Source organism: Uloborus diversus, chromosome 1 (assembly GCF_026930045.1).
Source record: "Uloborus diversus isolate 005 chromosome 1, Udiv.v.3.1, whole genome shotgun sequence".
NCBI lineage: Eukaryota > Metazoa > Arthropoda > Arachnida > Araneae > Uloboridae > Uloborus > Uloborus diversus.
The window spans coordinates 233,984,124-234,001,995 of record NC_072731.1 but is presented as its reverse complement, the minus strand read 5'-3'; the positions used below and the strand labels follow the sequence as shown (position 1 = coordinate 234,001,995).

At 30.4% G+C, this 17,872-nt stretch overlaps 1 protein-coding gene across 1 annotated transcript in view; it reads left to right on the top strand.

Moving 5' to 3' along the window:
- LOC129219339 (neural cell adhesion molecule 1-like) overlaps nucleotides 1-17,872 on the top strand; it is a 197,851-nt gene that overhangs the window by 27,386 nt on the left and 152,593 nt on the right. The window contains exon 5 of the mRNA XM_054853703.1: nucleotides 16,487-16,783. Within this exon, the coding sequence (XP_054709678.1) occupies nucleotides 16,487-16,783 (297 nt within the window). The remainder of the gene's footprint in view (nucleotides 1-16,486; nucleotides 16,784-17,872) is intronic.

Sequence of the window (17,872 nt, the reverse complement as noted above, 5' to 3'; positions counted from 1 at the left end):
GCATAGTTTAAAAACAATTAACAAAAAAAAAGAAAAAAAATACTGAAACTTGTTACAAAGCTGAAAACTAAATTAAAATGGTAAAAAAGACGATTATTTTTCTATTTTAATGATAATCGTAACGTATTTTCTCTTTTACAAACCTGTCAACTTCGAATTTTAAGTGTGATGAAGAAATTCGAAGAGGGTTCTTGAGCTGAGTCTTAGAAACTCAACACTAATGACTTGCAATAAATAAAAACTTTCAATAAATAAAAATCCAAAAATCCAAAAAGGGTTTTATTTCTCCTGTAAATCAATAATGCATTAAAAAGCAATAAGTTCCATTTGATATACTAGTGGTTATCAAAATGGCAGCAAATATTTGAAAAAAAAAATACGTCAAAACTAAATCGTTAGACGGCCATTGAAATCTACCCAGCTGTCCAAAAGCGGAGCAAAATCCGTGGGTTGAAAGTTATCGCTTAGACGCTCTGTTTTTATTTTTATTTTTTCTTTGCTTGCAATGTACTTTAGAATTGCATTAGAATATCTAATTATTGTATTTCTCCTACTATTAAAATCTTATTTTGACATTTCAAAATTGTTTTATGTTTGTTGGCTTTGTCATGCAATCAAACGAAAATACGCTTTGCTTTATTTTTTGAAAATGTTTTAGTACTGGATATAAGACTGGTATTTTGGAATCACTAAAAGGAATATTTTTTTTCCACTAGTGCTCCAATTTCGAAGTTTTTTTTCTTCTTTTGACCCTATAAGGAACATCTAGCTTCTTAGAAAAACTTCAAAATTTATTTTAAAGTCCAAAATACTAGTTTGTTTTAATTTCTCTCGTAAACCGCTATTATATTAAAACTCGGTAAGTTCCATTTGATGCACTAGTGGTTATAGAAATGGCATCAAATACGGAAAAATGAACAAAACTAAATCGTTAGGCGAGGCATTAAAATATGCACAGCGGTCTAAAAGCGACCCAAAGGGCTGTGGGTAAAAAATCATTTCTGTAATGGTTTGTTTTTAATTTTCTGAGCCTGTAATGTTATTAGTATCATTAATATCTGATTCTAACACTTTAAATAGATTTTGTGTGTTAACTTTGTCTAAAAGTATAAAATATATAGGGAAAACAAGTTTTTTTTTTTTTTTTGAAAATATTCTAACACTGAATGTAATATTAGTATTGTGGTATTGCTAAAATAATAATTTTATTTTCTCCGGTACTTCAATAACAAGTTTTCTGTACCATTACTGTAAGGAACAGTTAGCATTCTTAAAAAAAAAAAAAACTTCAACATTTATTTTACGAAATATTTTCAAAGATTTTGAGTCACTAAATATTTAAACCTTCTTCAAATTTCAAAACTAGCCACCGAAATCAAGACCTGAATTGTCTGCAGCCTGTCCCAGCTGAAAGAATTTTGCATAAGACGAAAGAGCGTGTAAATAGATAGTTAGAATTTTGTAGAAAGTCAGAAAAGCGCAAGGCACTGTAAATCTCTTTTCAAAGTTTTAGTGCAATTGTTACATTTTACGCACGGATTGTAAATCTCTTGAGCGCCTTAGGCTTTACAAAGGTCATTAATAAGAGAGATAAGTTATTCCTTTTCGGGTTTAATGAGCGTGCAATACAGTTAAGGGAATTTAAGGTCATCTACTAAAGTGTTAAATTCTATTTGAAACTAAGTAGTGCATACAAGAATCGCCCTATCTCTGAAGAAGATTACTTGGGGTTCAAATCTCTATTCACATACTTTTATTTAGAGCATTAAAGAACAGCTGAACTGGCTTACGGTATAATCTTCTTACTATACCTCAGAGTAGGCCAAGCAATTAATTTCCTGAACTTTCAGTTCAGTCATGGACTGCTTCTGTACAGTTTCTGATTAAAATTCTTGTATTTCAGAAAATTAATTGCTTTTAACGTTTTAAAAATCTTAAATATGAATTTAAGTGTAGTAAAAGCCAAGTTTGACTGTGTGTGTTTCAATAAGTGTTTATAAATGTGCATTTTAATGGGATTTGCTGTAAAGAAGTTTCATATAAACGTTAAAACCAAATAAGTGTTTTAATGTCAATGTATAAACATTTTTTTTTATCGTAAACTTGTTGATTATATTACAGTAGATTAAAATATTTTAATACACTTTTTAAATTAACATAAGAATGATATCAAAATCTATTTACTCGTTTCGCTGTTTTCTAAGAATATCATTTTTATTTATAAAATAGTTTAACTGCCATTTAACGCAATATATGTTCCTAAATATGTGGGTATGATATAAAAATCTACAACGTTTTGAAAAAAAAAAAAAACTGAGATTGTTTGATAGTTTGACACGCTACGACATGCAATGCATATGTATATTTACTGCTTAGTATATACTACGAAGTATATTATACTAGTCTTTGCCATGCGCATGTTGCTTTTAAATAAAACCATTGTATACAAACGAAACCCATAACTTTCTCATAATAATAAACTTATGCTTTTCTAAAAAGATGCAACGTAGAGTAAAAGCAAGTAGGGTAAGAGGTGCTTTTTACTTTCGCTTTTTTTTATGCCCACAAGTGACATGATTTAGAAAAAAGTTAAAAACAAAATTGAGCGAATAACTAAAATTATGGATTCGGGGACTAGAATCATATCACTATAAAAGATAGCTAAGCTATGAATTTAAAATTTCAAAACAATTCGAAAAAGTTTGTCTTAACGGGATGCCCGTAGTTAGAAGGTACTAAAAAATTTACTTCAGAAAACAAGTGTTTGCGTTTCATAAACTTACTGCATGCACTTAAAAAAATAATTCTTTTTTTTTCGACTACCAACAAATCTATATGAGCATATTTGAACGAGTTTTGATCTCAAAACAACAATTTACAGCCTATATTTTGAAAATGACTTTACGCAATAAACACATACAACCCCATTTTCAACTTTACTTTTACATCTCCATTTTTTTTATTTTTATTATTTACTGAAGGAAATTAACTTTGTTCCACCCACATTTCGTATTTTGCTCCATATTGTGCACTACCTAATACTGCCCTCTTCGTTCAACCTGATTTTCATTCTTAATTACATGCTTCAGTTATGCTTAAAAATTAAATGTTATCAATGACAAAGCTACAGGCCGTATGATCTAAATTTTTTTACTTTTTTTTTCACCTTTCGCTAATTTTGTTGATTCAACTAAACATGAGTCACTATGATGTGTTATACATATTCTAATCTTTTTTCTCCGTACTTAAGATTTATGTGATACTCTCCTTCAAAATGTGGTCGCTTTATTGCTAATGTCTATAATATTGTATTTTCCTGGTCAATTTGTAATTTTGTTAGAAACTTGTAAAGACTATTTTTTATAAAGTCCTCTTTTTAATTAATTTTAACAATAAATGTACGGTTTCAAAAAAATGCTGAAACATTGCGTCTTTTTATTAAGATGAGGTGACTAGAATATAAGATGAAATAAATGTAAGATTTGTGATGAATTAATTTTAAAAGTGAATTCCAAATTCTTCTTTGCATCATTTACAGTGAAATGTCGTTCTTGCCTTCATTTACACGGATATTGCTTGGCTCCAAAATATAATATATAATATATTGATAAAAAGTAATACAGTTTATCTGACAGAACACGGATAAGAAATACACACGTTACAACGTTGCTTCTCTTACCGTTACTTTGCAACACAAAAGTATTCATTCATTTCTTATGGCACAATAGTTTATCAATTATTACTTGTTTTGACGTTGGATTGCTTCCGTTGTACGCCACAGTAGATATTCTAAAGAATAGTTTGGAACAGTTTTACTACTTTTCTATACACTGCAAAATTGTTGAAATAGCTAATTTAATAATAGTTTTCGACTTCAACAGTACAAAAAATATAAATTTGATTTTAAATGATGCTCATTTTATTTATTTCATTTCATACATTAATTTATTTTATTTATTTTATTTTACATTTTTTTTGTTCATTATTAATTTTTTTTTTTTTTTTTTTGCAACGTTTTTGTAAATTATTGGTAAACTTGAACTGTGCACTATCATCAAGCCAGGTTACGGTTTCTAAGGTATGTGTGACAAATAAAGCCCACCTAAGTTTCAGGATCTACTATCTTAATGATTTAGGATTCAATTAGTTCCAATTTGGCTCATTTATCAAATAAACACTTGGAAACAAATGATTCCATGCGGAAATTTATGTTTAAAACACGTTAACATGTTTCACAGAAAACAACGAATTCTTCTTACTAATTATGGCTCCTCATAATGCTATATCTGGGGGAGGGGGGAAACGCCAAAAAAAGACTAAAATCTGAACTTGAAAAATAGTATGTGTTTTCAATATAATGGCGGATTAAACCACATTGGATATAAGCACAAAAACAAAATCAAAAATTCTAGGAAAACTTCAATGAAAACGGGAAAAATTAATTGTCACTTTCGGGGCACTGATAAATCCTTATTTTCTGGGTTTTTTTTTTTTTTTTTGATAACTCCTGTGCAGCTCATGCACATATGAGCAGTATGCGTAGTACTGTATTATATCCTCTATCCGATCCTTCTGTGTCTTTACAAAGTGTCCTAATAATGCCAATTATGACATTGTTGGGCTAAAGTTTAATTTTCTAATGAGTGCCAGACATACGTCATAGAGGGTGCGACAAAAAAAAAAAAAACTCAGCCAAAGTTTGCATTATTGAATGGAAGTAAAATTTCTTTTTAATGAGTGTCTCCATTTATTTTTTGTCTCTCGCTGTATAAAAAAAATGATTTAAAACATATCTCTTAGTTTATGTTTTTTTTTTTTTTGTTTTCTTACGATTCAAAGCAGATCCTTTTTTTATTGATCCCAAATCCTCAGGATTTGGGTCTTGAGAGCTGAAAATTTGTATAGGTTAGTTTCAAAGGCTCGTTTGCAGCTCTATGAAGCTTCGTTCAGATTGTAGGTGGTCGGATGGAGACGACGAGGTCAACTGCTATGGAATGACTCAATGATGTTTAGTTTTTGACTCATTTTGACTGCCTGTTTCATGCCATAGCCTGGACGATCCAGCTGGAATAATGTTCGAACGCAGAAAAAAAAAAGTACTTTATGGTTTTTTTTTTGATGTAAGTCTGGCCCTCACGGGTTCTTGCTCTAACAGGGGGAAAAAGGCACATAACAACAGTTTTCGTTTTGAGTTCGTCACCTACATAAATAAGGTTTTCTAGAACAATTCACAAGTTTTTAAATACATGTAAACAACGGTGAATCATTAAGAAACAAAGTTTACTAATTAATAAAATCTGGGAATTTTGACAAGATTGTGTTATAATAACGGTTGTTGCACTTTTACCTGTGGGTAACATGCTGCCTGTTGACAACGCTTTATCAGAAGTTAGGCTTTCTAATGCCGATAAATTCATGATCAAGCGAATTTTTGCTATCATACGTAGAAAAATGGGGGGATGGGCCTTTTCGGTCTCCATGTCCTTCACCTACCTGTTTTCCTGAATTGTTTTTCTACCTTAAAAAATACAATATAACACATTAAATATTACTACCATATTCTGTTTCAACAAATCAAACAGAGCATGGTATATCAAAATCAGGAGATTAAATCGATACTTTAGCATGAAAATTAATCTCTTTGTACGTATATCTGATCGAAATTCCATTCAGATAAAGGGTTTGCAATTTTCTAGTGACTGATATAAACAAGTATCAAGCCGCAAAGGCCACTTTCGAAAAGCGGAGAAGAGAGCCGTATAGGTTCTAATTAGAGGCTGTCCCAAAAGCACCGAACGCTGACAGAAGACTGTAGAGGGAGAGAAGACGCTATAAATAAGCGTCTGAATAGAACTCTAAGTTCGGAGAATAAGTCGAAAGAGACGGAGCGAAGCCCTAATTCTAGCGTTTCGATTCGCTGCCTTTTCCATTTCTAGGCTCTTTTCTTGATTATTTATCTTTATACAGTCGTATTAAAACTTTTGCCTCAAATGTTCAGGTTTTCTAACTTGAAAATATGTACTGAATAAGTTTTTGTCCCTTGCCAATTTATTCTTAATGCTCAAAGTACAAAATAATTCCGTAATCTGAATGTAATCTAATGAGCACGACAGAGTTGAATTTTGGGAACAATTTTTAACACCCTTTGAAATTAAAAAGATAATGAAGGGCTGGAAATATTATAATATAGGATTTTTTTTTTTCATGTAAAAGGTTTGTAGCCCTGTAAATATCGAAATGTACGCTGTCACAGAAATTTAAAGGGCAGCATCTGCAAAATTTTTATATTTATTTATTTATTTATTTGTTTACATTTTTTCATTTATTGTACTTTAGTTTTATTAAACAAGCTTGTTATTTATTTTTTTAAGAAAATAAATCACGAAACAAACTACAAATTTCAATATTGCACTTAGCTAGTATAAAATCCAAAACGCGTTTTTTTTTTTTTTTTTTTTTTTTTTTTTTTTTACAAATATCTCACAAACTCATTTCTTCAAATACAGCCCTGTACCTCTCTAATGCAGTATAACCAAATAATACTAAATATATTGCTCCTAAGTTATTCTTGTATGATGGCTTGAATTGAATAAAATATTTCACCCTGCGTTATAATTTTGAACGTAATATTATTGATATCTCATAGTAAGTTGATCTAAACATACAGTTTTTAAACATTTGAGTGGTTTTCATTTTCTGGTTGGAAGTGAAACTATTTTTTTTTAATTCAAATTTTTTTTGACTATTTATTTATATTTTAATTTATTTTTATAAATTTATTTTTATTTATTTGTTTATTTATTTATTTTTATCACATTTGTCCCATTATTCAGTTACCATAAATGGCAGGATAACTTTGTAGCAGGTTAATAACAATTTAAACAAAATATATCTGGCATTTATATTTAAATTTCTGTAACCCTGTAATGTAAGCGGGGTGGTTGAAAAATGAAATTGTCTGGATCAATTTTATTCTGAATAAGTATTTTATTGAAAATGGTAGTACGTAAATAGATGTGTGTATTAAAATACTTAAGTCATTTAATGATATTTAACATATACAATATGCTCACTTTGCTCACTAAAATATAGAAAATGACACTTTTAATATTTGTGACATTTAATGCTTTCGTTGATATTCTGCAACAAAATTAGCCAAATGTAGTGAATAAAAGAAACATAAGTTCAGTAGAAAAAGTCTGAAATGAGTAAAATAAAATTAACTACCCGCAATATACCCAGTCTATTCGGAAATACAGGAGAAAAAACTTTTACCGAGATAGTGGATAGAAATCTCGTTAACGGTTTGCATTAACTTATATGGGAAAATCCATCAAAATACGTCAATAGCAGTTCAAAATGGTCAGTAAGTTATGACATCACCTTAAACAGTTCAAAGTTTAACATATTCCTTCGCGAGCATTATTCATTGCTTATAAATTATTTCGTTGCTTATAAGACAATTAGTTCAATACTTTTGCAAGATTTGAAGTATAAAAGGAATATTATCGATATAAATGCAATTCTGATTTCAAAAATTTTCAATATAGAGGGTAGATAAAAAAAGGGGGGCATTTCATATAGTCACTGATTTGGGAATATTGAACCTATAGCTGGATGGGGAAGCTTTTAGAAAAGAACGAGTAGCAAGGGGTTTTTTTGATAAGCTACCGCTAGATGTCTCTGCGTGATGTAGTATGTGTCTCACTAGCTGCTGTTCAGATAGTCAACTTTTTAGCACTTTGTGATAAATCCCCCAGGTTTCCAGACTAAAGACCTCTTTAGCTACAGGCTCTAAAAAGCTAAGGGCAAAGGGACCTTACGAATTTTTTTTGTAATTATATGTGAAGGATACAGTGTCTGAAACCCTTTATCTAAAAATTTTGCCTAACTGAAAAATCGGATCACTGCAGCAATTGCTTCTTTGGCTGTAGACATGCCACAAATTGTACGTTAAGAGTTTCAATACGAATGTGGTATCGTTCGGCAGTCAGGATGAGAGTCCATCGAGCATCTTTAGAATGATTTACGTTTGTAAAAAATGTAATTTTTGTACTGATTTTACTCTTAGAAATATACATATTTGAAACCCCACCATTGTGTTTGAATCGCCCTGTACACTGTTAAAAATTCAGGAAGATTTTCTGGTAATTGTTACTGTAAAATTGCATCGCCGACGCATCACTGATTTTTACGGTAATTTATACCGGAGAAAAACGCGATCCCAGCGCCAACTGGTTGCTGTGGCCTACCGAGGAAACCGTAAAATTTTACAGTAACATTTGATTTTTACGGTAATAGTTACTGGCAACATGGATGCCAGTAACAATTACCGTAAATTTTCCGGAAAATTTTTAACAGTGTATTAAACCACTTTAACTAATATATTCTACCCAAATTATCTCATAGACTACTATAAAATAACCTTTTACTGTAAAACCATCCAGTTAAGTGAAATAGAAGTATTAGAAGTAACAATGTCAACAAATAATAAATATTTGGGCTTTAGAGATGAAAGTCATCCTTGGTGAAGTATTTCAGAACTTTCCTCCTGACTTTTATGCTGCATGAAACTATAATGTGATCTCTTGTTAAATCGGGACACGTAATATGTAGAATTTAATTTGCAATTTTGTGCGGAAAAACTACGTTTTCCCACAGTCAATGTTCTAATAAAAGTAAACACTTTATTACTAATATGATTACTTGCCTAACTGAAGCAAACTTGATGAATATCGGCATTTTCATAAAATGTACTCATCTAACGCCACAATTTAGAACAAACGCATGAAATATGTAGTTGTTTCTAAAAGAATCAAATACACCGTATTTGTCAATTTGTAAATAAATTGTAATAGATACGTTAAAAATTGATTTATCAATATAGTTTTGTAAGATAACTATTTTCTCAGAACGTACTTTCTTACAAAACAATCTTGTAGGGAGGGTCAAAATCACTGCCACACAACCCCAAAACAGACAAAACCGGCTTTTTTTAACAATGTCCTGAATAACACACAAAATGTAACGCGTATAACCTGTATGAATTCATCTATTAATTCTTGCTTAATGCAATTGAAACACGAAAATTTCAACAAAAGTTTATCGTCATTTTTATAAATAGATATTTTTTAATGTTGTTAAGACTCCGCACTGTTGTGCCGTGGTCTGAGTGTTGTTACTCCACGGCACAACATCCCAGAATCTTACAACATTATTGAGACCGGTCGTGAAAGCCTTCATTCTTACAGATATTTTTTTCATATCAATAACAATTTAAGAGATTTTAGCTTGATTACTCTAATAAGTTTCTAAGAAAAACTTGGTGAGTCTAAAAAAGGAGAATGAAATAAAGAACAACCGCTAAAAAGACACTTTTTTTCTACATACTCTCAATTTTAAATTCAAATTCATTTATCATGGACATTATTGGAGTGAACCGCGCAAACAAATTGTAATGTTCACGCTTAACACCAGCAATTTTGGTTTTGTCGGAGTTCATCCCCAGTTGTATTTGGCATCTAGTTACAGATGACCTTCTAAAAGTGAATGCGGTTTTTAACCAATGAAAAGCACTAACTACTAGCAGGTGCACTTAGAATTTTTTCCAATTAAAGCTCAGGTTCATATCAGCTGAATCGCACCTTCGAAAATAAAGATTAAAAGTTAAACTAACACCCGAATTTTCAAAAAAAAAAAATGATTTAGAGTGCCCCAGTGTTTTTCCTTCTTCATCCACTATTTTTTAATAGATGAATTATTGAGAAAACTAGAGGAAATATACTAAAATCAAATGAACTGCTTTTAACTGAAATTTAATTTTTATTTCTTGATTTTCTCATAACCACTTTTTTCTACGCCAACAGCTCTAGCGAAAAAGTATTAACTATAAAGAAATTAAACTTTGCAAAAGTGGTAATTGAAAATAGTAGTGTGATATAAGCCTCACAAAAATAATTTACATGCAATCTGTTGTTTTGAAATAATAATCAATTAAATTTAGGGGGAAAAAAGCACGTTTTTTGGGGATTTTTTTCAAACATTTACCAATAAAACCTTTTTTAGTTACTAATAACTAAATTGGAGGATTATATAACTCTCTAGTATCTAACGAAGATATATACACAAAAAGTTAAACAAATAATGAAAAAAATTGAAGGAAATTCTAGTTTTTTGCTAAAAACATTGCTTTTTTTATTTCAAAACCTATATATCTTTTTTTCCTACAAATAAGAAGTCAAACTGTGTTATTTATGTCATATTTAATAATCGTATAAAGTTTTAGAAATGTGCAATAAACACTGAAGAAAAAAATATTTAGGGTGCTTTGGTTATCCTTTTTACATTTTTAGACATCATGCTTATTGATATCACGAACATATTACTCTTCCTTGCACTAAAGTTTTTTTTTTTTCTGTTATATCAGCATTTTTGTATTTTTTCTTAACTTATAGAAGTACAGTTGCATTACTATACTATTACAACTAATACGTAACGTACTAAACAAATAAAGTAAACCTTCAAGTATTCTGTTAACCAAGTTAATAAAGGTAGTTACTAAATCTCGTACATTATTTCAGAATTTCATTTACTATTAAAATCAAAGATACGTTAATAGAATGCTATACATGCATTAAGTTCACCACCTTCATTTTTAAGATAACACGGTTCTGTTTTCAAAATGATATGCTGTCTCAGTTAATTTGAGTTTAAAGCACGAAATCAAGAAACGGCACTCCCTTTAAATTCCTTCACAGCGGCTGTTCTTACCCAGACTAGTAAGGTTAGTTTTCCATTCTACATTATGAACTTGTGAATGGCAACGGTAAGTTGCAAACGACGGAGAAGAAAACTGCGAAGGCTCTAATTAAGGAAGTCCCAGAAGACCGTAGTGCAAACCGAGAAACTCTCTGGAAGAAAGCATTATAAATTACTGTTTCAAAAGAACTCTAGGATTACAAAAGCCTTAAGAGACAAAGTCTTCTTTAATCTTAGATTTTCCAGGATTAGATTATTCACAGACATATTTCTGTCATTTGTTTTTCTCCTACGCAGGAGTCTTAAACATTATGGAATTCTATATTTTAGAAATATGATCTCTAAGAGAGACAAAATGGTAATGGAGACATTAAATGAGCAAAAACTTTTAAAAGTACTTTTAAAAAGGAACAGATATGTTCTTTGTTTGAAGTTATAGTTTGAGATGTTATTTTAAATGATTGATTTTTTCTCCATCAAGGTAATTTCCAAATTTGAAAGTTTTCCAAAAACATTTTTTTTAGTCTGCTTGGATACACTAAAGCTCTATAAAAAAAACTCTTAAAATACTTGCAGAGTAATTTTAACAACAGTTTCTCTTACATAAACGAAATTAACGTAGAATTATTATAAGTTAGCAGTTTTTTTTTTTTGGAATCATTTTACTATTATTTTTTACAATTAATGTATTTTCTATTTTATCCCAGTAATGACACGACAGTATAGTGCAACCATATGACCAATGTTCACGAAATGTGTCACGCAATTACGTTTATTTAATTTTCAAACAGAGTTTGCATGCTTACAATACTATCAAAGTTTTGAAATTTTTTACATTTTCTTCCTATAAAATACTGTAAAAATCTTGAAGTAATTCAAATACATGCAAAATTTTACTTTACCAGTCATCACTTGAAGAATAGCTAGTAATTACAAAACAGATTTGTGATAAATTTTGTAACTTAAATGTTAGGGTCAGGTGGAATCAAGAGGTCACAAAATCTAGACTTTTACACTTTTATGAATAATAACACGTTGCATGACACATTTCGTGAACATACGAAAAAAATCTGTTAAAAAAATTAAACTTTTACGTTAGTTTATATAACATTAATAAAGATCACTCAGCGTTAATTTTTTGAAAAAAACTGTTCATAAAAATATTTTGATCACACTTTCTTTGTCATATGTATGATACTATTTTTTTGGATCAAATAACTGCATGAGGGGGAGGGGAAATGAAAAAGACATAGCATAAAGTAAAAGTGTCACAGTTTATAAAGATATTTTAAGGGGAATCTATACCCCGTATACGTGTAATGTTAAATTGCTACACTTTATGTATTTGTTCTCAAAAACGTTTAATGGTCTAATATTTCAACTTTCAGTGTTTTCAAGAGATGTCCAAGTGTCTTCTGAAATAAAAGTTTAAGACAATTACATTTATTTTATAATTTATTAATTATTGATCAATAGTCACTCCCTTTTTAAATGAAAAAAAGCACAATTTTTGGAACCTATGAACAGCTGTTTATTAAATAATAAGAGTACTAAATCATGCATTTCAGTATAATTATGAACACCTAAATATAATGTGCTGGAAATTTCAAAGTAATATAAAAAGTGGTTTTCTAGAAAAAAGGATTTTTCATATTGATGTTTTGAAAAAATCGTGTTTCAAAATAAAATTGTACATACATTTATATACATTACTGCCCCACAAATATCTAATCTGATGTACTTATAATCTACAATGAAACTTAATTTAGTATGCTCTTATTAACGTATGCTCTTAGTTTAAATATTTTTGAAATAAAAAAAAAACTGAAAAAAATGTTTCTTAGAAGGTTTTTGGGCATCGATTCCCCCTAAGAACCGGTATTTAAAATCATTCTTTCTCTCAACTATTGCAATTCTACGAATGTCTTTTTTATTATTATTATTGAGCAATCACGATTGCTTATTGTTCTCACTTGACCGTTTTTGGCGTCTGTGCCTTTTTTAGCTTGGACCAGGCCTGCAGCACCACCGTCCACCGGCGCCGGCGCGGCTGGTCCTGAGCACTGTCCCCCGAAATCCACTTTTGCTGGGCGGTGGCGTCCATGTCCCACACACACGAACGCCTACACACACACACACACACACACACACACACACACGAACGCCTACACACACACACACACACGAACGCCTACACACACACACGAACGCCTACACACACACACACGAACACCTACACGCACGTACACAACACTCACTCACACACATGCATACATACACTTACGCACCCACACACATGCGCCTACACAAACACACACGCTCGTGATTGCGGAAAACATAATTTGAAGTCAAGATGCCAAAAATTCAAATTATTTTTTTTTAATTATTTTTTTATTATTATGTATTATATTATACACTCATTCTCTGTAAATTTTGAGTGCATTAATTTTTTCCCAATACAGAAATATCATGGACATTTTCTTTAGATTGCACTCACAATTATTGCATAGCTTTCTTGGTAAACGAGTTCAGATCAAGTGAACAGGGAACGAACACCTCAAGACGGTATATCTCAATTTTTTACTATTTGCGAACTACGCATGCCTGCCCCCCCCCCCTTTCAGACATAGCAACATAACAAGTTATGCATTTTGAGTATTTTGACGCTGAAGTCCTACTACCATTTTGACTGAATATCTGCGTTAAAGCGATCAAATTTAAAACTAATGAGAGGTGTACTATAGTTTTCGTTAAATAGTGATGTTTTAGCTTAATGTGGGTTTGAATTGACTAATACTCATGCTCCCTTTTTTATATTTCAGCTTTTGGGGAGGAGGGGTCTCTTTAGGAACTTAAGTAGTTATGTAGTTCAATTTATGTAAAAATTGAACAAACCCAAGGGTTTAAGTAGTTAAACCCTTGGGTTTGTTCAATTTTTAAAATAACTTCAATAACTTTGCACAATGTGAAAAAAAAAGTCTTCTTGCATTGAAAAGTTTTAATTGCAAACAATCGAAAACGTTTTACTTTAAATCTTTAAAAAACGATAATAAATTAATTTAAATTTAAAGAATTATAAATAAATAATTAATTATGTCTAACAAATGCACATAAGTTTTAATATTATCTTCGTCTTTACACTCTAAGCTATTATGTTATAAAAATCATTCGCAAATATACTGGGATTTATTTTTAGTTCTACGCTTAATAGATAATGTATTTATAACCTACTTGATAAATATTGTACTATAATTCCTTTATTATTGTTTTTAAGTGTATTTAACTTTTCTTTGTATATTAATTTTTATTTTATTACTTAAAAACATACTAAACTAATACAACATACAATATTTAAAATTTCTCAAATGTCATAAAAAATAAGTGACATGGAAAATACTCAAGATTTCAAGACGGTTGGTAATGGAAAAATAAATTGCTTTCGTTTCTTGCAAAATGAAGCTGACAGTTTGCAATTGCATTTTGCTCTCTAGGAATCAAATTTTGACAACTTTGAAGAGTAATTATTTGTATTTTCTGCTTTGTTGCTTCCATCAGTACGCTCAATATTCCAAAATTTGTATTAAAACTAAGTTGAAAAGCATACATTTCAGCTTTTTAAAATTTTATAAAATACTAATTCAAGTTCAAGCTGGTATTTTAATAACTGTCGAACTTAAAGCACTTTCAAGCATTCTTATTTACTAGACGTCAAGTTATGCTTGTAGAATACATGTAGCAGTCGTTTAAACTGGTCTTTTGGTTTACATTAAAAATGTAACATGACTTATAATGTTACTATAAACAATAATGTACTATTTAATATATAAAGGCGAAACATATTCATTTACAGAAGTGAAAACAATTTTTTTTTTTCTAAAGCTTTGTGTTTCATTAATTTATTACTCGGGTAGCAGATATGCTTCGTTTCCTAAACGTTTTAAACTGATTTTCAACTCTAAGAAAGCCGTTTTAAAAAGCTTATGACATGTTTAACCGATTCGTCTGCTATCTGGATAATTATCAGAAATCCTTTAGATGATAATTACTGATTTAACTAAAACAGATGATTATAGAGTAGTCTGACCGGTGAGTTAACGCTCCCTAAAAAGCATGAACAGTTCCCAATAAATTTTAAGGTTCCAGAAGTTTTTTCAGAAGTTGAATTGGCAACAGTTCTTTTTACAATTTCAAAACAGAAACACGTAGAATGTTTTGAATTCTTTACACAGTTCAGACGAAATAGTGTACTTTGTTATTGCACCATTACCCCTTTAAGTCTCTCAAAGCGTTATTTCATTCCCTTCAAAACATATTGAACTAAATCATAGATATTTTTAAAAGCTAAAGAAAAAAATGAAAATATCAAATGAAAGCTCAAAACTTTGAATTTATTTCTCTAAATTGTATGACAAAAGATTCCGTGACCATGTACTAATGAAACAAAATAGCACAGTATGAATAAAGTTCTGCCACCAAATCTGTATTTTAAAGAAGAATCCAAAGCATTGCAGAGCAGAGTAAAAACAAAAATGCTAAATGCAAGGTAATGAGACATTTATTGCCATATGTGCTTGAAAAAGACTAAAGTAACGATTGCTATACCATTGGTAAATGTATCGTGACAGAAATCCAGCTTTCTTGAATAACAATATCCATTCGTTTTGCCTCTCACGTTTGCGAATTCCATAATTAACAGTCAGAAATGGTTCATGGTTCAAAGCTTAACAGAACAAATAAAAGTAGCTTTAATAATGATTCTAATGGTGCCCACTGAGTAGCGGTTTGGCACCAAAGGGTGTACGCCTAGCACTTTGAGTTGTGACGTTAACGGCTTTCTCAACGATTCGATGAAAATATCATGAAATGGTCAGAGACTTCGGCTTTCTTTTCGCATGGTTGTTATTTAGAACAATAGTGCAGCCAGAGTGATTTGAAATCAATTCCGCTAAAATTTGAAAGCTTAACTTCTGTTGAATACTTATGAAGCTGCTACTTATATTTGTATTAGTGTAAATATTTGCAGCAGAGCTAAAAAATGAACACTATAAAATGCGTAATGATACATTTTACTAAACAGGTCATATTCATAAAATTTTGTAACTTATAATTGAGAGTGAAATTTGTATATTTTAAAACAACTTCTTGAATGCAAATTGTTCCATATTTAAACATTTATTCTGTGTGAAAGGCAAGAGTTATTCCAACTACGGGAAGACTTTGAAAATTGGACACTTAGCGATCTAAACTAATTGGTGTAATATGTTTGGCACCAATGTCTGTTAGAGGAACAGATTCCTTTTGAATACATAAACAACGCGAAGGTGAAATATCTAACACCATAGGGTACCATAAAGCAACAAAGAGCAAAGGTATTACTTTTGTAAAATTTTGTAAGTTTAATTATGTTGTAATGTTTAATTACCAACACCAGAAGTTTTACTTCCACGTAATCTCCAAACTATCAAAATATCCCACATTTAGTAGCACTTAAATCTTTTCATTTTCATTACGTACTCTGCTTAACCCAGTTCCGCTGTTTCAACGTTACCTAAACCGTTGTCACTACTTTTACGAACAGAAAAGCAGTTGAAAAAAGTAATACAAGGATATCCAAAAACCTTTACGAGTAATATATAGAAAAAGTTGACATTATAACTTTTGTTGGAGCATGACATTTATTTTCCTCCAAAATAAAACCTAATATATCCTTTACTTCTTTCTCTCACAGTTCGTCCTCTAAAGGTTAAAATTGCTGGTCCCCGACAGGCTTTTTCAGCAGGCGACAGAGTGCAACTGAAATGTACTAGTCAAGGTTCGAGGCCTCCTGCGGTTCTAACATGGAAGAAGGCTGGATCCAACTTTAAGAACCAGCAGGAGGAGGTGGTGACTGGAGGGAATGCGACAGTCAGTATTTTCTCATTTACGCCAACCCCCGAAGACCATGGACACTTGGTCACATGCAGAGCCGAAAATCCTCTTATCCCTGGCAGTAGCATCGAAGATGGATGGAAGATGGAGATACATTGTGAGTACATTCATAGTTCGCTCTCAATGTATTGAATATTGCATTTGTTAAGCTTTTTTTCTTTTTACTTCGTATCCAAAATGGTACTGGCTACTTTCTCTTTTCATTCTTAAAAGTACGTTTCGTAGCTATTTTTTTCGTTTAAAAAATACAGTGAAGCGTCCATTTTACAAAACATAATGTGTTATATAACAAGTAAATTTGTATAATATCTGCTTGATTAATTATGTTCATTTATTAAGAAGTACAATTTTAAAGGTTAAAGTATGAATTGAACTTTTATTGGGAAGAAGCGTTATTTGTAGCTGTTAAGGTTGGTAAATAGTTCAATAGTAAATATATACTGCTGGTTTAAAGCAAATGATAAAAATATCGTTAAAATGTTCAAAGCTCATTTTATGTTACTGAAATTCAAATGCTTATACATACCTTTAAATATTTCTAAGGACTATTTACCTAATTATTCTGAAAAGTCCTTTTCTCTCTAGATGATAAAAAGCATTATATTTTATTATTAACAAAACGTATCTCAAGTACAACAATTTTAAACATTACGATTTACTTGTTCTTAACACAGCAAATACGTAAATGTGTATAAAGTGTAATTGTTGGGATAACATGCATTTCTCAAAATTATCAAAACTTTTTTGTACGTACAATAATACATTTAAAAAAATGTATTTTATGGTAAAAACTGTAACGAAATTATTATTTTTTTTTTCATTTTTAGCAACAATCCTGCATTTTCAAAGACAACCGGATATTATTAGCTATCTAGCAAAATATTTTAAAAGAATATTTTTGTTTAAATAACTAAATAAAGAAATAAATGGGCGAAATAATGAAAAAAATTTGAAACAAGAAACAAAAAATGAGTAAATTGTTAAAATAAATGTGTGAGTAAAAAAGTGAAAAAAAGGAAACTAGTAAATGAATGAATAAATACATGAATGAATGTAAACGAATTACACAACTGAATACACATATGATTTATGAAAATGAATGAATAATTTAATGAAATAAACTAGATTTCTTTCAACAGCAGGGTACTTGGGCAATCTTATATAACTTTAAAACCTAAGGATTCAG